We start from the raw sequence: 20,384 nt of genomic DNA, 5'->3' as shown, positions 1-20,384 counted from the left end.
ACATGGAACGATCCTAAACAAAACACATAAAACATAAAACATAAATATCATAACCGACATGTAATAAGAGTTAGGGAGAGGAAAACATACATGTCACCACATATGGTGCGGGACGCGCCTCCCCGGCGTTCAACTGGAAGGCTCGGCTCCTCACCACTGGATCATCTGTCTTGCCCCGTCGGCCATTTGTGATCCCTAGGGTCGCTGGAGCTGGCGCCGCCACTGGTGCTCCTGATGTCAATCTCAGGCAGTTGGCCTTTTTATGGCCCTTCTGATTGCAATGAAAGAAAATCAGGTCTGATGTCTGAAGGGTGGGGGTAGGGGTAGTACAATCCCTACCAAAGTGCCCAAGCTTGCCGCACTTATAGCAGCCCGATGATCCTAATCTGCAAACTCCCTCATGCATCTTGCCGCATTTCCACAGCGGCTCCGGCCCTGCTGTCCCTTAGACCTAGAGTCGAATCCCTTGGCTTTCTTCCACGAAACCCCAGTAGCCTCCCCAGTCTCCGCCTTCCTCTTCCTGATGTGCTCTACATCAATCTCCCTCTCCCTCGCCCTCGCTATCATGTCCTCCAAAGTCGGGCATGCTGAGTAGCTGGCATGTTTCCAAATGTCATCTCTCAACATGTAATGGTACAGAGTTTTCTTTATCTCCTCGTCACCCGCATACCGAGGCACCAGTAAAGCCCTCTCCATGAACTTGGCGGTAATCTCCGCCACCGACTCAGTAGTCTGTCTCATATCCAAGAACTCCTTGGGTAGCTGCTCGATCTCCACAGCTGGTGCAAACTCAGCCCTAAACCTGGTCATAAAGTCTGACCAAGTCATAGCCTCAATGGCTGGGGCTCCCAACGTGTCACTGACTGCCTCACACCAGTCTCTAGCTCTGTCTCTCAAACATCCCGCATCATACCGGACCTTCGACCCCTCAGGGCAGAAGCTCGTCAGCTGTGCAGAATCGATGTCTGCAATCCATCTCCTGGCCATAATGGGGTCTTTCATCCCGTGAAAGTCTGGCACACCATATCCCCTGAAATCTTTGAAGGAGAGTGTGTGCATCCCTGACTAGCCAGATGCCATGTCACTCCGGAATGCCCTAAAGCGATCCTCCATCAGCTCAATGATCCATTCCTTGATCGACCCGAAAATCATCGGGTCGCCTCAAGGATGCCTTTCGTAATCTCAGATGCGATGAACTCGCGTAATCCGTCATCAACCGGCTCGGAACCCGAACCCGAACCTGAACCTGAACCTGAACCTGACCCAGACCCTGAACCTCCTGCTACGTGACGTATCACCACCATTATGAAACAAAACACATAATGTTCAGGGTCATGCATAACCTCAAGAGTCTCACACACTCTACAAGTTCCCTGGTTCTATCTCAACCCTCCTTAACTCGAGTACGGATCCTCTACTTTCAGTAGTACAGGTCCATACTACCTTTCACATCTATCCGTACTTTCCTCAAGGATTGCCTTGACTTCACCAAGTCCCTTCTACTGATATTGCTCTCCATGCTAATCTCATCCTAGGCTTATCCTAGGGTAACCCTCCGACCCACTCTCCGCCATCAGCTGCATAAGAAATTCCTGCTACCTTTACCTAACTAGCTCGCGAATACCATTACATATTACTAAGACCAGATAATTCTTCGAATGAGAGGTCTCTCCCTACAATGGTTAGACTCAAACAAGAGCTGCGAAATAGGGCTAAACCTAACCTTTTGAAATTATTTAGTCCTCATAATATGTAACTTAACATATTCGTTTACTAGCTAGCTAAAGATAACTAGAACTCCTAAATCACACAGCAAGCAGCATTTGGGCATTGAGTAACCAAAACCAAGCATATCCTAATCAGGCCATCATATCATGGACTAATCAATAAGCTCATACAACAGGCACATAAGGCATCTTCCTAGATCCTTAGCCCTAATCTAGCATTCAGTTCTCATACACATACAATAGGAATATAAGGCATCCTTCCTAGATCCTTAGCCCTAATCTAGCATGCGGTTCACATATTCTCAATTCATATCATACATAACATAACATAACATGTATGGGTATCTTGGGGAAACTTGCTTGACCTCGACCAATTGCTCGCATCACACACCTTATTCTTTCTCAAAAACCCTTTATTTTAATTTTAGAAAAATTATTTTCTTGTAAAAATCTTTCAAATCCTCGATTTGAGTCCAGCCACCCCCGAAGATGTGTCCGAATCCCTCAAACCAAGGCTCTGATACCAACTTGTAATATCCCAAAATCCAAGACCACAAATTTCATTTTTAATTTAATAATTCATAAAACTGATTATTGAAAACATCATTAAGTTATCTCATATCATAAAATCCCATGAGTCATATGTCTCAAAACAAGTCATAAGATAATAATGTCAGAGTACAAATCCGAAGAATCATCATAGTGCGGAAAATCATGGTGTGATGCGCTGCTATTATGCCGGCTCCTTTCCCTTCGAAGAAGAAAGACCTGAAACAAAAACTGAAAACCGTAAGCACAAAGCTTAGTGAGTTCCCCCATCATACCACATACCATACAATAAACATATTGTCTAACATGTTCGGGTACTAGGCTACCCATTCGGTCTCTTTCAACCGGTAACTGCCTAGCATATTAGGGTGCTGGCCTACCCCTTCAGTCTCTTTCAACCGGTAACTTGCCTAGCATAAAAGGGTGCTAGCCTATCCCTTCGGTCTCTTTCAACCGATAACTTGCGTAGCATATCAGGGTGCTTGCCTATCCCTTCGGTCCTTTCGACCGGTACCGGGGACTATTTCACCCCCTACTTCTACCATATAACATCCTAGTACATAAACACATAAGTCACATACTACCTAGCGTATCAGGGTGCTGGCCTACCCCTTCGGTCCTTTCGACCGGTACTAGGGCCTATCCTACCCCTCCTACCACTATCACATAATATCATAGCGTACTATCACATAAATCATAAACGATAGTGGCATACCAGATAATTGTCACAAAGACAATCATCTCTACTATAACACTTACTAGTGGGCCGACATTGGTGTCTTCGACCCACTTCTATTGGAAGGTAACTCACCTCAAATGTCGTGAAGTATCTGAACTGTCCTCGGCTCTGAAATCAACTCCACTCAATCTCTTACACACAAAAGATCTTCTTTAATTACCCTTTCATACTCATAACCCCATGTGGGTCAACTTTGGTCAAAGTCAAAGTCACAGTCAACACCCTGGTCAAAGCCAGCCTTCTGGTCAAAGTCAACATCATGAGTTGACTCAACTCGCCGATTTGGTCCATCAACTCGTGGAGTTCCATGAATCATAAACCCTGAAATCGCGATCCAACTCGTCGAGTTCTTTCATAACTCGTCAAGTTCCTTCATAACTCGCCAAGTTCCTCCTATCTACAGAATCGGGACATCCCCAGTCGACTCGTCGAGTCATGCTTGAACTTGTCGGGTTTTGCCCTTTACAGAGTCAGGGCACTTCGACCTAAATCGTCGAGTTCCTCTATGGAGTCGACGAGTTCTTTAGTCTGTTAAACCATCTTAAGGGATTAAGTCCTTATCCCTTAGATCTAAGTTCCACACTTCCAATACATACTAAACATGTCCTTTTAAGGGTAAAGTTTCCACCTTTGCCCGTTAGTACTCTTCCTTAAGATATATAGCTCAAACCCTAACTCTTAAGGACCTAGATCTTGGTCCACAAGACTTCAATACTTCAAGATAGGGTGCACAATCAGAGATCTGGACCTTAGAGACTAAATGAACACGTAAAGTCTCTACCTTTCTCTGCCTGCATGACCTTTTGGAGCTTAAAAGTCCAAAATGACATCCTATAGCTTGCATGGGGCTTCAATGGCCATAAAGTGTGCACCTTTATGTCATGAAAGCCCTCCATGGTTCCAGATCTGATGACATACTCACTTGGGACGTCCATTTCCCAAAGCTCATGCTTCTTGAACCAAAAATCCCATAAAATTGAAGATAAAGAGATCTAAACATATTATAGACAAGATAGGAGCTTTATACCTCTAATGAACCAGAAATAAAGCTAGACTTCTGGATCTACTCTTCTCCAATCCGTCCTTGCTCCTTCTTCAAGTGTCTTCTTCTTCAAGAATCACCAAGAATACACAAAATGGCTCAAAAATTCTCACAGGTGGATTAGGGTTTCGTGGCTAGGGTTTGGGATGATGGAGGCTGTAAATGAGGCCATCCTTTGGAGGTTAAGGTGTTTAAATAGGCTGCTAAACCCTGAAAATTAGGGTTTCACTCTGACAGCCCTACTTGTCGAGTTGAGGCTCTCAACTCGTCGAGTAGGCTTTAAATCCCGCGTCCGAATTCCATCCCCACTCGACGAGTTTGGGGTCTACAACTCGTCGAGTCCCTGTACAAAAATGAGTAAATTGATTTAAAATCCATACCGGGAACCGGGCGTTACACATGCACTTTCCACATCCACAAACTATTATAAATAAGAAAAGTATTGCAATAATCTACAAAATTTTAAACTTGTTTATGATATTAGTTATAATTGTTTTACATAAATCAATAATTTCAATGAAAGGTTAGTTGACTTCTGGAAGTGGTGAATTTGATTCTTTGGATATATTTAATACTGAACATGTATAAACATGAATAATTTCTCGGTTTTTTTTAAATATTCATTTATGAATATATATGCAATAAAAATTATCTAATTGACCTATAATCACAGATGACATAAAATTTATTGGTTTTCATTTAAATTTTCATTCATGAATATAGATGAATATAGACACGTTGTATATATTTGATATTAATATCTGATGGTTACATTCATACATGTTCATTATTGAGCGTGTATGAACATGAATAATTTATGTGTTTCTAATTTCTATATAAATGTTCATTATTGAACATACTTATATGTAACATTCATACATGTATAATTATAAACATGAGCAATTTTTTGTTTTTGTATTAAATGTTAATTTATGAACATAAACACATTGCATAAAAGTTATTCAACTAGCCTATGCTCACAAGACAACATGAGATTATGCATATATGTGATATTCATGTCTAATCATAATATTCATATATATTCAATTATGAACGTGACAACCCTTATTCCTCTTAATTTGATCTAATGGTTAATAAGGTGGTTCTATGGTTTTTGGTTTATTTTGATTCAATGTTGAACTCACCCCTTATATATATATATATATATATATATATATATATATATATATATATATATATATATATATAAAGAGAGAGAGAGAGAGAGAGATATTAAATAGAAACCATAATTAACTAATGCACCAACAAACCAATCTAGATCCTTAGTTGCAAAATCTATCAAACGCCAAAATTTGTGTTGTAAATTTATAGGTTGGACGTGCATGCACTAGATTATAACAAAAAACAGACTTTGTATTTTTTTTATTTAAAAAAAAAATTTGATCACGTTTAATCATCTTTCAATAGACATCCATATTGATTGATAAAAAATGAAATTTTTTTCTTATCTTTTGATTCGTTTGTATATAATATTTATGTTCAAATTTACATGTGAATGTGAACTATGTTACATATTCATTATAGATAATTCATATTTAAGTAACTTTGTAAGTGTTTTTTCAACACTTATTGATAATTCACGAATTACTCGTTTATATATACTAATTTTTATCACTAATATTTATCTTGTACAAAAATCTTTCAAATTTATCTACTTAATTTACATTCACGTTTGGATAACGAATATAAATGATAAATATCTATGTGAATGATTGTTAATCTAAATATATAAAATTTACAAATGAACTTAGCAAAATTTCATATTTACGTGTGAAGAATCTACGTACGTTCACATAATTTTTGTTTTTACGATTTCAACCTTTTGATTATATATAAATGAATTTATTATTAGCCATAGGTGAATTTAGTCAAATTCACATATAAATGATAAAAATGATATTGTAAAAATTAGGTATAATAATCATTTACATGTGATTGTTTTTATCAAAAATCAAAACAGTTATGATTCATATAAAAATCTTAACATATTTTAAAAACAAAAACCAGTATTTATAAATCGATATGAATGTCTATTTCAAAAGCATTTAATCGAACAAATCACGAAGGAAAATCAGATCAGATGACTTTTCGCTCTGAGTTGCGGTTATGGTGGCTTTTTGCTTCAAATCTGGAGACTTTTTGCTTCAAATTTGGCAGAAAAAGGCATGTTAGGAAGCAAAGAGGCGGAGGAAATTCATTTAGGGAGAGGAGATGCAGAGGGAGGTGGTTTCCGAAGAGCAACGTGTGGAGACGAAGCTAGGATGTGTAAGCAGATCTGTAGAAAGTGGAGAGCAAGCGTTTAGATGGCGGTTTAATCGTTATAATCGTGGTTCGGTTGATCCGAAAATTCGACAGTCAGCGGCTAGCGGCTCTCTGATGGTCTTGGTGGAGCAACGAATGAGAGAAGTGATAGAGACAGGGAGAATGAAAATAAAAGATATTTATAAAATAGGAGACCTTAGTAGTTGGTTTTTAATTTTTTTTAAGCACCCGGAAAAAATCTATCTTTTTTTTTTTTCCGAATGGGTTTATTAAACGTCTTAATGCATTAAGCCCTTCTTTTGGAAAGAAAATTCGGGGAAAAAAGATCTCGTGTTTTCATAATTTTGGAGTTCTCAACGGATCCTCTCTCTCTCTCTCTCTGTATATATATATATATATATATATATATATATATATATATATATATATATATATAGGTAGGTTCAAATGTTTTCTCACATCTATTGTGTGCTAAAATACACCAATAAGAATTTAGTATTAATTATATGGATAGTAAATGCTATCCATACTTATAATTCATTTTTATGGAAACTAATTAAATACGTCATTAATGTCACCAATAATATTCTTTCAGAATGACATCATATCTAGAAGAATGAGAGTGTATTCCAGCAGAATGATAGTGTATTCCAGTAGAATACACTCTCGTTCTTCATATTCAATGAAACTTTATTGTTTTTTAAGTGAGTGAGTCCTGAAACAAAATACGAACTCATATATAAAACCTAGATGCGAATTTATTCTGAAAGAATGTTATTGCTGACATTAATGACGGATTTAATTAGTTTTCATAAAAAGAGAATTATAATTATGGATATCATTTAATATAAATATAATTATGAAAATCATTTAATATCTATATTTATTTAATTAAATAATTATGTAATTTACTAAATTCCTATTGGTGCATTTTAACACACAATAAATGTAAGAAACAAAATAAACTAGCCCTATATATATATATATATATATATATATATATATATATATATATATATATATATATATATATTAACCCATTCTGAAAATTTAAATCAACCAATTCAATTTTAATTTATCATATTCAATCAACATTATTACCTTAAAATTTTATATTTTGTACAACTTAACTAGTCAAATCTCTATAACTCAATCAACTTTACAATGGATAATAAACTATTACATCACCGTATTATTATTACTTATTAATTATTTATGTCATTATATAAATATCAATAGGTAATGAAACAAAATAAATCAAATTGAAATAGGTTCATTTATTTATTAAATGAACTGAAATATAATTTTGAAACATTATTGATTTTTTTTCTTTTATTTGTGGAAAAAAGTAGATTAATTACGTTTCTATTTATTTATTACAAAAATATAAAATCAAATAGTGGAGAGCAATCCGCCTCATGGCGGTATGCTAATTTGTGGGTTCGTCGGGTTAGAGATGAATGAATATTTTATATTTGTAATGTGTTGAGAAATTTGAAAGTGATAGAATAAATAAAAAAAAACAGATTTGATAATGTGGAGTAGCCCGTGTGGTAGAGGGTTTGCCTCTTAGATTGAAGGTTTCGAGTTCTTGACAATTCCATGATGCTAACTTCTAACCATTAATTCCGTCGTTAAAAAAAAGTGACGTGTATATGGATGTTGGTAGGAAGGAGCCTCAGAAATGAGGAGGGTTTGTCATCTCATGTCATTCAACCCATTATATGAAAATCATCATGTCTAGAATAAAATGGAGTTAACCAAACAACATTTATATGTCGTGAGTCATTTGTGCTGCGTAAAATAGATATGTAATTGTTTTGTCCGTATTATTTATTTTACATGAGCATAAATAAAATAAAATCATACCTATATTTAAAATAGAAAAACTGTACATAAAACAATACGCCCATTATTATTATCAAATCCAAATAAAGAATATTGATTCATATACATGTATATATACAGTGTGAAAAGTGAAAAATATAATAAAAATAATTAAGTTGGTGATATAATTAATACAGACTCATCCATCAATCATCTTTTCTTACTCGTGGAAACCAACCCTTCGTTACCGGCCAATGCAAGATATTTGTCCTTTCTCGTTAAGCTTGTGCATTCGAACTCCAATGTCTTCCCAATCTCGGTTTGAACATAATTTGCCACATCGAACCTTGTAGAGTTTGCATCACCACATCGCGAATTGGAAGACACACCACGAACCTGCTCTAGGAACTGAACTCGATAAATAGGACTAGGGTTCATCATAAAATAGAAAGGATCCAAGCATTTTAATCCACCGGCAGTTGTCCCATAAAACATGCTAACATGAGTATCCAATGCCACTGGAACAATACGATCGCTAAGTTCGGCAAACAAAGGGCTGAACCGCAGCAAATAAGGCTCCCTACAAGTTGTTCCTTCGGGGCAAACCACGAGGTCTCCCTGCTTTAACATCTTGTCCATCATCTTCGCGTCTTGATCCCTGTTCCTTGTTAGTCGGACAGTTTTGATTGGCGACAAGATTTCCGACATTCGACTGAGACTGTATGTGACAGCAGCGAATGGTTTCTTGAGTCCGAAAGAGAGGTATAATGGGTCAAGTAAAGTTCTATGGTTACAAACATATAAAAGCCCTTTGTGTTGTTTATGATCATGATCAGAACCCGACTTTTGAACTGACTTGTGGTTCGTGAGCCTGAGCTGCAAACCAGTGAACTCCAGGATCGGGATCAATGCACCATAAGGCAAGGACAGTGCGACAATGACTCGAGAAATGGCTAGAACCAGCGCGAAAGGGAACCACATGAACATGACTAGCATATGCAATGGCTCAGGTAGAAAGGCTAATCTGCCATCATGGAAGATTAGAGCTTTTGGATATTGTTCTCTTGGAAGACTTTGCCATGCTATCTTTTCTCCATTGGTAACCACATAAACCTCCTGTACATCAAAAAATATAAAAGTCAATTATCTTGAAACTAATCTAGTACTAGGAAACTAAATAACTTTTGCACCCTTAGATTTATTTTTATTTTTAACTTTTGCCCCTTAAACAAATGTTACATATACATGCATGTATATACTAATATGTTTCTAAATGCAAAGTACGAATGTATAGAGTGAAGTACCTTGCTACACATGATCCAATCGTGCTTAATCCACTTGTTTGAGAAGCAAACCGTGGCATCTTCATCTTTTTCTAATACATCGTTAATACGACGTTTTAGAATGTTCTTGTTTTCTTTCATGAGACCGACATAATACCCTCCGCAAACCACAAGGTCTCTTCCAAAGACATAATCGATCTCCAAATATTCTTTCAAGAAACATTCGACCATGACCTGTGGCAACTTGCTGACGCCAACTTTCTTCCTTCCTCTCCTCAACATGTCGAACCCCTCCATACCAACGTCTTCCAAGAAAAATTTAGGCAAAACCGAGCTTCCAACTCGAAAATTTTCTTTCTTAATGCCAAAAAAACAAACCATCACCATAATCTTGAGAGATACATCTTCCTTAACCAAGCAAAGAAGAGGATACAGAGAGAAAAGTACAAAAGCCCGAATCAAACTTCCGGCCTCGAACGCAACCAACATGAAATACGGAAACACCGAAGAAGATCTCAGAAGTGTTCCTTCGACATCGAAGATCAAAGTCTTTAGTGAAAGATCAGAATCTTGAGCTAGAGAAACGGGGGTTTGTGATTTGAATTTGGAGGCATGCGGGTTGCTTAGGGTTCTTTTAAGAGTTTTTGTATGGTTCTGGTTGAGTTTGAGTACAAGGCGAGAGACGAAGAGAACAAGCCTGAGAGAGTAAGGTAAAGCCTTGAATACCATTTTCGAGTAATTGCTGGAATGCTGGTTATGGAAGGTATTCCCAAATGGTGGTATTTATGGCGGTCGAGTTGCCAAAAGGCATTCGAATACTCTATTTTTAACGAGTTGACACTCTCTAACCTAATAAATGCACCGTGAGGTGGAGACTGGAGACTGGAATGCCATGGTTGACTTGAATTGGTATAAGATTATAGAGGTATAGCTAACAAAAACGTTGAATATATATGGACCGGGTTGATACAGTTACAACTCTATATTTTAAAGAGTATTTATCCAGATAATTGTATTTTGAAAAATAATTACAAAAGTGGTGTAGTTTTTAGATTATTCACCAAAAGATGGTAAATATGTTGTCGGCTCGTATTTATTTATATAAAATATTAAAAAAAAAGAAAAAAGAATCAACCCATCTTCCTAGTTTACCACACTGTTTCGAAGGGCATGGGAGTTTCGTCGCCGACCAAGTTCTCCTCCTTTGAAATCTGAAGCGTCGCATGAACCTTGGTAGCATAATCTTTGGACTAGTCTAAAGCATAATAGGAATCTATGGCATCATGGATAATCAACGTCTTTCACTTTCTAACAACGTTAGACTATCCGGAGTGGGGGTTAATTCACGCGTGATATCCTATGTGACAAGTCAACCCACGCGTGAATAGCATCCCGACTCCGATCCTATATGACAAGCCAATCCACAGGTAAACATCGTCCCTGACTCCGGTAGGTTGGCTATGAAGTGGTTGCCAAGACGCACGGGGACGAATAAGGTGATTGGCTAATGGTTATGACAGTTTTCATTTTCTCTCATTCTCTTTCCTCCTTTTTGCTCCTTCACTACCAACCCACCGGTGAACACCATTTCTACAACCTAGTTAGTTGGTTGTGTAATGCTAAAATACCTACGTGGCGATGAGTTGGCTGGTGGTTTGGCAGTGACCACTCCCCACAACTTTATATTAGTTAATATATTAGTATTTATAAGAGGACATGTGAAATTGTTAATCGGACGTGATAAAGGTGGTTATGCTGAAAATGTGTTTGCTGTACTTAATGTTTTAAATTACATGAGACGTGTGCTTGGGGACAATGTCAAAGTTAAGCCTTGGCGAACCATGACGTTTTTCAAGTCGTGACTATTTTATATAACTTAAAAAAGATAAATCATATAATTATTGAATTTTATCAAATATATCAAATTTTTAGAAATGTTGTATTAATATTTAATATCAAAAAGTTAAAAAAACTCAATTATTTTAGGGCCGATCAGAAAAAAAACAAAAAAACTCGCGCCTTGATGAAAACTCGCGCCATAATGCGATAAGGCGCGCCTTGACACGTTATTTGGGTGTCACGCTTAACAAATTCCGTCTTTGACGTTTTCGTAACGGCTAAGTCACGCCTCACGGCATGACACACTTTTTAGAACCATGGTTGTACTAAATGGTGATGCGGTTTCTTCACTAGATATACGGTGGCGGTATGGTTAAGGGAGTTTTACAAACATTCATAATTTAGTTCTTAATATTTTTTTTGATAAGGATGGTCCTATGATTTAATTTTATGTGGTTGATCCTTGACCCATGTAAAATGTTTATTCTATCATTTTTAATATATTTTCCTCATTTCTTGTACATATTTATAATTTATAAATATTTTTATTCGCTTAATAGTTTTCTAAGGATTTTATAATTATTAATATTGTTTAATGTTTAGGATCCCACGACCCCTTCTTCTTACTTTGTTCCACCGACAACCATCATCACTTTCGTATTGTTGTGAGATTTAGACTTGATTTCAAGTGTATCTGTCAAATTAAGACCGTTTCCGATGATACGTGAAGTAAAGACGACTGATCAAGACTAAAAGAGCTCTTATGATACTTTTATTGAGCTCCCGATGATGAGAACCGGTTATCTCTTTTTCATCTCTTTTCTAGGGGTGTTATATTCATACTTACAAAATCAATAACATATACTTTTTATTTGTTTTTTAAATTAAGATAATAACTTATTTGAAATGTTTTAATATACATGTTTTATGGACATGAAGATATATAATATAATTTTACATACACAAATAAGAATGGTTCCATTATTAACAAAACATAATTATGAATACAAATCGAAGTTATTATTGTTAGTATTCGTATGTTTATATGTATGTGTTTCTTGTAAGTGTCCTTAGTCGGCCCATTGTATTTGTATTTGTTCTAGGCCCAATCCTCTTTTGTGTATATTGTATTTATATAGTTTATATGAATGAGATGAGGGTTTTCATGGGAAAAGATTCATGTTAGCATGGTATCAGAGCTGTAATACCATCGCATCCCTCATCTCTTAACCCTAGTGTCAATGTTCTTTTCTTGATCGACACTCTTCTTCTCTTCTCTCCCCGCTCTTTCATCTTTCTGTTCGGCCCCATTCTCTAATCTCTTCAATATGACTAGAGATGCAATAAAAGGTAGCCCTCTTACTGAAAAACCCTATGGAATCTCTAATGTTCGGGCATCAATCCCTATCCTTCTAGACTATGATCGTATGAACTATGATGCGCGGAGAGAACTTTTTGAGACTCATTCTTATGGGTTCGGAGTTTCCGATCATCTTCAACCTCCGAAGGACCCTGCTTCCTCCAACATGGAGGAGTGGGAACGTATAGATTCTATTGTTAAAAGTTGGATGTACACCAAATTATCGCCTTCTCCACTTCAGATGTCTCTCAAAAAGAAGTCTAATGCCTATGGCATGTAGACTCAACTCGAAACCTTGTTCTGTTCCAACGCCGACTCACGTGCCATGCAATTAGACACTGAACTTTAAGCTATCACCATGGGAGATTCTTCTGTCGCAGCCTACTTTACTAAAATAAAAACCATTGCAGATACTCTACTAAATCTCGATGTTACAGTCCCAGAGAAGAATTTTGTTATCTACACAGTCAACGGTTTGGCCCGAAAATTCGGATACATTGCTAGTCAGATCCGCCACTCAAAACCTTTACCCTCGTTTTCTGAAACTCGTTTCATGCTTGAAGTGGAGGAACAACGACTACTTGAACACGATCGCCGAAACAATGGTTCATCTCTGTATCCGACTGCATCTTCTCCAACCGCCTTAGTCACCAGAAACTCAGGAAATCAACCACCCAATCGCGGCGGCGGAGGTCGCGGAGGCCGTGGCGGAGGTCGTAACGAACATGGTGGTAGGTACGGTGGTCGTGGTGGACGATCTCACTTCAGCAGCACAAGTCATAGTGGCGGAAATCATGAATTACCCTCCGGATGGGGTTTTGGGTTTTACCCTCTTGCTGCTATGGGATCGTTTCAACAAAGTCAGCATGCTGGCCTGCTACCTACTCCTGCCCAACATCAGATTCAACCCAATTGGCCCAACAATGCCAACCAATGGATTGCTTCTTCTATGCAGCCCTCTTCTCGCCAATCTAGGCCAATGCACACTCAACAAGCTTTTACCACAACCCAAACTCATCAACAGCCTACCCCCCCCCCCCCCTTTGGCAATGGTTTAACCAGCCTGCTTCCTCTCAACTATCAGATCAGGCCACCGCCCTTCCTGAATTTTTTAATGCAATGTCGTTGAACGACCCAAATCACAATGGTTGGTATATGGATATTGGGGCCACCGCTCATCTACACTCTGAAGCAGGTTTACTCAAAACCAAATCTAATAGCATATTTTATCCTTCTGTATTTGTCGGGGACAGTTCTAAAATTGTTGTAAGTAACATGGGTGACACTAATATCTCTTACTCAAATCCTTATCGTACTCTCTCTTTAAAAAGTGTCCTTATCACTCCCAATATCATTAAAAATCTTATTTATGTTCGTCGTTTTACCACTGATAATCAATGTGGTATTGAATTTGATCCTTTCGGTTTTTATATGAAGGATCTTCGAACCAAACATACTCTTCTGCGATGTGACAGCTCGGGAGATCTTTATCCGGTCACCACTCCTGCTCTCAAGCGTTTGTTTCCACCAGTTCGGCTCTTTGGCATAAATGTCGTGGTCACCCCGGTCTTCCTGTTTTTCAACATTTAGTTTCTCGAAATTTGATTCCATGTAAAAACAATAAAAATTTGAGTTTGTGTCATGCATGTAAACTTGGCAAGCATACTAGGTTACCTTTTTGGTTTTCAGATTCTACTTCTACTTGTCCTTTTCAATTAATTCACTCTGATATTTGGACATCTCCTATTACCAGTGTCTCTGGAATACAATACTATGTCATTTTTTAGATAGTTTTTCACAATTTGTGTCCCGTTATTCAAAGTCAATGTAAGTCAAACTTGTTCAAATAAAAGTCTAAACTACAACTGTGTACAAGTGAATTCACATCATAACATTAATACAATAAGAACTTTGGATGCCAAGAATACATGTTTATATAAGTTCATAAGTTATATATACTTTTATATTGAAAACCATGCATATATAAGTTAAATACAAGTCAACATAAGTCAAGAAAGTAAGTTAAAAAGCATGAATTTCACCTTATCATGTTTATTTCAGTATTTGGAATCTAGGAACACTTGTGTTTTCGGTTTTAGGTATCAAGGAAACAAGTGGTTTTCGGCTTTTGGAATCTTGTAGCAAGTAGGGTTTTCGGTTTTGGTTTCTCCACTAGGACCGAAATCTATCAAATATGGGGCATCCAAGGTGATTTCGGTCATGCTAGGACCGAAATAAACCTTTTTTTGGCCGAAACCCCTCTTTAGTATCTAGATATTTTACCTTGATTAAGTTTCCAATGTGATAAATTACACATCCCAACGTAAACATCACATCAATTTCAATCCCATATATATATATATATATATATATATATATATATATATATATATATATAGATATGTTAACCGAAATCATACTTCATTTCATACAAATTCTCTATGAAAACTCTTCAATTCTCTCTCAAAATTCATAACCTAACCTTCATATCTTCAAGCAGTTCCCCAGAAAACCTTCAAATGTTCAAACCTTCATAAGAACATTTTCAACCATTTCCCAGGAAACCAAATACTTTCAAGTTTGATTTATAGAAACCTTTGTAAGTAATTCTTACATAACTCAATATTCTATAACATATTTACTATTATTTAAACTAATTATACACATATTATTATGTGTTAAATACTATTAGGATTAGGATTATACACACGTGTTCTAACCCGAGGATTATCGCAATCAATTCGTAACCAACCAAGAACACACACTCGATGTGAGTTAATACCCCTACGTTTTCACGACTTTTTCATTGTTTTAGGGGGGGAAATACAAGTAAAACACAAGAAATCTTGTGTTAATATCTAAACTATTTCAAATAGTTTCAACAGACTTAGAATTGGTGATTCAGCTTTATTTCCTGTCCTTATTTGGTTGTGGGCTTAAGGTAGAATCATTTATTCGACTGCCTTTTTAATCGTAATTATATATATATATATATATATATATATATATATATATATATATATATATATATATAGTATAAAACTATTTAAATATGTTAAATAAAAAGAAAATTTTTCAAATTATTCTATTAACGTTTGAACATAAATGTTAAATTTCACGGAATATCCTTATCACAGATTTACGATATCAAACATATATTTTAATCTATAAGTGGTATAGTTTATGAAACATACGTACTATTTTACAAGTTCGGGATACAATACAGAAACAAACATATAAACTATAATAGGTATAGTTAATGGAACATATGTAGTATTTTATCAAGTCCAGGTTACAATACATAAACAAACATATAAGCTATAATAGTTATAGTTTATGAGACATACATACAGTTTATTCATTACAAAATGACTTTTCATTATTCTACACGTAACCGTAAATATAGCTTTGTGAGACATACTTCAAGTACTTATCTAAGTACCAACCAAGCCCTGCAATTATAACCAGAGTCTCCTAGATGGAGAGTGTGACACTTGTGTATAGATATACGTGACTGACAATGCCACACCTAAAATGTTAGCTACGGTTAGGCCGGCAAGCCTGGGGTGACAAATGTCGTACCGATTTTGACGCCTGAAGAACGTCGTATTCAGGCCATCTTAGGTCATCAAGCATGGTTATAATAACTCACAATTTGGTATTGAATAATACGATTAGTGTACGTATACGTAAACAACTTCATATAGTTTTATTAAATAATAAAACAACAATACAATATTTTACATTACAGCTGGTGAATCCAGGTACGTACATTTATAGGGTTTTCATACAAGTACACTTACAGCATACTATTTTCCAGTACAAAGAAACTTACATTTCAGAGAAACATTCATTTTCATATGGTTTTATTTAAATAATAAAACTATGATATACTATTTCAGAATACAACAATACTTATACATTTTGGTCTCAAGGTAATTAAGACTACAATTCATTTACAACATAAAATATAGGATTTTCTGGGAGAAAACACGTACATTTTCAAGAAACAAATGACAATTTCTAATACAAAACTGCTTATGAACTCACCAACTTAATTGTTGACACTCTTTTCAAAATTACTTGTATTCTCAGGGAATCAGTAGACAGGTATCCATACAGGTTTTGAGAAGACGGAGCATTATACAATCACGTCTTTTAGTTTTTTATATACTTTTGGTGTCAAGTATACATTGATTTGAGCACAGATGTAAAAACTATACTTTATCAATGTAATGGTTGTTGTGCTTTGATTACTATTATTCAATTGTTGTGATAATGTACATGACGTCATTCGCCCCCGAACGTTTCCGCCGTTCCGGTTTGGGGGTGTGACAGATTGGTATCAGAGCATTGTTTATAGTGAACTAAGTATATCAAACAACACAAGATATACAACTATAATTACAATGGGGCTGAAACGCTCTGACTAAAAGTATACTCTTAATATCTAAGTATTTTATAAGAAGTATACGAACATACATACATACCAGAAACAGTATCACAGTGAGAACTACATAAAAGTATTTAGATGTTGGACACTACAGTTAAACCTAGACAGTTATGTAATTATATCTGGGATAAATATAACCTGATCAACTATATTTATTTGAGATACGACCAACATGTGTTTGGGAGTGATCGTGGTGTTGCAACAAGTCTAAAACTTACCAACTCTATATACATGAGAAACTCTAGAACTAAACATAAAGTTAAAATACTATAGGAGTATTTTATGGCACTATAACACTAGAACAACAACATTTAGGCATCGATAGTTATATAAACTATTAGACGAGAAGGGCCTTCTTACCAGAATTAATCATGTGAAAACAAAGGAGCCTTGCTGGTAGATCTATAATTACTAAGTGTATACGTAAGAGTTATATATAATTAAGATTTTATAGACTTAGAATTTGTGATTTAGCTTTACTTCCCGTTCCTTGTTTGGTTGTGGACTTAGAGTAGGATCACTTATTCGAAGGTCTATTTGATCTTGGTTATATATAATTTGTATACACTATGTGATTATAGGAGGACCCGGTATGAGTCATACTATACAAATTCATTAACAGTGTTGCTATAAATTTCATAAATTGAAATTTGTGATTGTTTACTTATTTTAGTAGACTTCTATTGTAAATCGCTGATAGAACACTATAAAATTCAGGCATGATGCGTTTAGAACTAAGATATATCTTGTTCAATATCACCTGACTCATGACCACTATAGAGGACTTATCATCACTTCCTCTTTAAATCTTATAGAAAAAGATGTTGCCACGTAAATCAAATATGCGTTTCAACAACACTCCACCAACTCCACCACCGCCACCACCTCCACAGTATGACCCTGCTGTTTTCCAAGCAGTAGTAATAGCCACCGTGGCAGCCGCCATGACGCAAATCAATGCAAGTGGTGCTAGTGGGGTGGGTAGTGGTGCCAACCCTTCTAATCACGGAGAAAGCCATGGACACCCAAGGGAGTGTTCCTATAAAGACTTTACAAATGCCAAAACCAAATCCTTCGATGGCACTGGAGGTATCATTGCTCTAACACGCTGGTTCAAGAAAACAGAATTGGTGTTTGAAATCTATGCATGCCCTGAAGCTAGCAAAGTGAAATTTGCAGCATGCACTTTCATGGACAGAGCCCTCTCTTGGTGGAACGACTATGTCAAGTCGTTGTCTCTCCCAGTAGCCAATTCCATGAGCTGGGAAGACCTAAAGATTCTGATGCTAGCAGAATATTGCCCAAGAGGCGAAGTGCAAAAACTAGAGCAAGAGCTCTGGGGTCTGGCGATGAAAAACTCCGACATTGCTACTTACACTGCCAGATTTCGTGAAAGGCCTATTCTTTGTCCGGGGATGGTCACCCTGGAAAGCAAGAAAGTGGAAAGGTACATCTGGGGACTATCTCCCCAGATCCAAGGGAACGTGAGAGCTATTGGATTAGTGTCTAAGCTCGTAAGTATATTTGGTAAGTTCTTGACCCGGTTGTGCATGGTCCTTTTGGGTTGCCTTCAGCAGAGCAACTTGACAGGGTGATTTATGAAGAGAGAGGTTATTATGGTTTATTAATATATTATATGAATAATATATTAAAGGAGAAATCATATAGTTTAATTAATATTAGACAAGAATTAATTAAGAATTAATTCTGTGACTAAAAGACATTAATTAAATAACGGGGACTTAAACTGTCAAATGTGTGATAATTGAGCATTGGGCTGAGAAGGCTTATGGACTAGGCTTGGACGAAATTAGGGATGTGTCCATCCTAATTTCGGCCATAGAGGCCTTATTCCAGAAGCTTCCTTGGACTGCTTAAGGCCTAAGTTGTCCATTAGGGTTTTGACTGAAACCCTAGCAGCACCAGTATAAATAAGACTCCAAGGCATCCAATTTTCAGCCACTTGAAACCCTAGAGAGTTCCATAGCCGAAATTGTGCCTCTCCCCTCTCTCCAATATCATCCTCTTGCTTGTGTGGTGTTTGTAAGCCATTAGAGGAGTGACACTTGTGACTCTAAGCTCCAAGACAAGAAGATTCAAGCCATTGTTGAAGAGGTAATCATCTAGATCTGTTTTCTTATTTTGATTTCGAAATATGTATGCTAGATCTAGGGCTTATAAGTCTTGGATGAATTGCATGTTCAATAGAGAAACCTAGATCCAAGCTTTAGGGTTTCCATGAGCACATAGGATGTTCTTTTGGCTAAAACCCATCAGTGGTATCAGAGCCTTGATTGGTTTCTATTGTATTGATACTTTGTGTTTACATTATTGCTTTAAAATCGATTTTTTGGCTCCCTGACTAACAGACTCGACGAGTCCCAAAGTGGGCTCGACGAGTAGGATGAACTTGACGAGTTCATAAGGGCACTCGGCGAGTCGGGACGTCAGACAGAGGGATTCTCGGGATTTCTTGCTGTTTTGCTGAAGGATAATTACCAAAACTGTTTTTGACTAATAAAATCCGAATTTTATTATTATTATGGGATTATCCTTACCAAAACAAAAGATAATTACCATTTAATTGAATAATAAATTCCTTATGTGATAAAATTTGATTATTTGATTTATTTGATGAATTATCTTGTGATTAAAATATAATAGATCAAATTTAGATAATCATTTAATTAAATGTTTAATTTATATTATTTGCTATTTGATCCTATGTGTTTTGAAAAATTCGAAACTTGCCCTCAAGTTTTGAAATTTAAATTTTTGATTAAAAGTTTAATTTGAACTATTTAAATTTCAAACCCTAGAATTTTACAAGGTTAAAATTCAACCTTATACTTTATAATATTATAAGATTAATATATATATATATATATATATATATATATATATATATATATATATATATATTATGTATAACTTAAATGCTAGTCTTACCGTTAGTAGGCCTCATTCACGAAGCCGATCTATAAGGGGGGTATAAGGTTTTGGCCTATAAAATGGTCGTTTAATGGGTGTCCACTCTCACCCACCGCTTCCTTGATTGGTGGAGGGTCGTTAGCCGAACGGGTAGGATAAGGCAAACCTTTCCTCATTAAAAGTATAATGAATTTATAAAGTAACTAAATGTATTACAAAATTCCTACTCTTAGTTACTTTAGGCAAAAGTGAATTGATGCAATTCCATGAAATTACACTTTGCACCCTTGCTAAGACGTTAATGGAGCGTGTGTGGTTAACCGGCACACTAATTGGGCTCTAAGCAAAGGT

At 36.3% G+C, this 20,384-nt stretch overlaps 1 protein-coding gene across 1 annotated transcript; it reads right to left on the bottom strand.

Annotated features, from left to right (window-relative positions):
- Positions 1-8,236: 8,236 nt before the first annotated feature.
- On the bottom strand, positions 8,237-10,255 carry GPAT3 (glycerol-3-phosphate acyltransferase 3). The gene is made up of 2 exons (XM_079070046.1): positions 9,472-10,255; positions 8,237-9,283 (listed from the first exon to the last, which is right to left on the bottom strand). The coding sequence occupies exons 1-2, from the start codon at positions 10,177-10,179 to the stop codon at positions 8,378-8,380; spliced, it is 1,614 nt and encodes a 537-aa protein (XP_078926172.1). The 5' UTR covers positions 10,180-10,255; the 3' UTR covers positions 8,237-8,377.
- Positions 10,256-20,384: the final 10,129 nt, after the last annotated feature.

The sequence above is a fragment of the Lactuca virosa genome, chromosome 9, assembly GCF_052849685.1.
Source record: "Lactuca virosa cultivar CGN04683 chromosome 9, Lactuca_virosa_CGN04683_v6, whole genome shotgun sequence".
In the NCBI taxonomy this organism is placed as follows: domain Eukaryota; kingdom Viridiplantae; phylum Streptophyta; class Magnoliopsida; order Asterales; family Asteraceae; genus Lactuca; species Lactuca virosa.
This window is presented reverse-complemented; position numbering and strand designations above follow the sequence as displayed.

Bases quoted from the DNA above. Each gene is read 5' to 3' on its own strand.
- GPAT3 (XM_079070046.1), bottom strand. From the start codon at position 10,179: ATGGTATTCAAGGCTTTACCTTACTCTCTCAGGCTTGTTCTCTTCGTC. The intron at 9,284-9,471 runs GTACTTCACTCT...TTTGATGTACAG, and splicing joins ATTGGATCATGTGTAGCAAG to GAGGTTTATGTGGTTACCAA.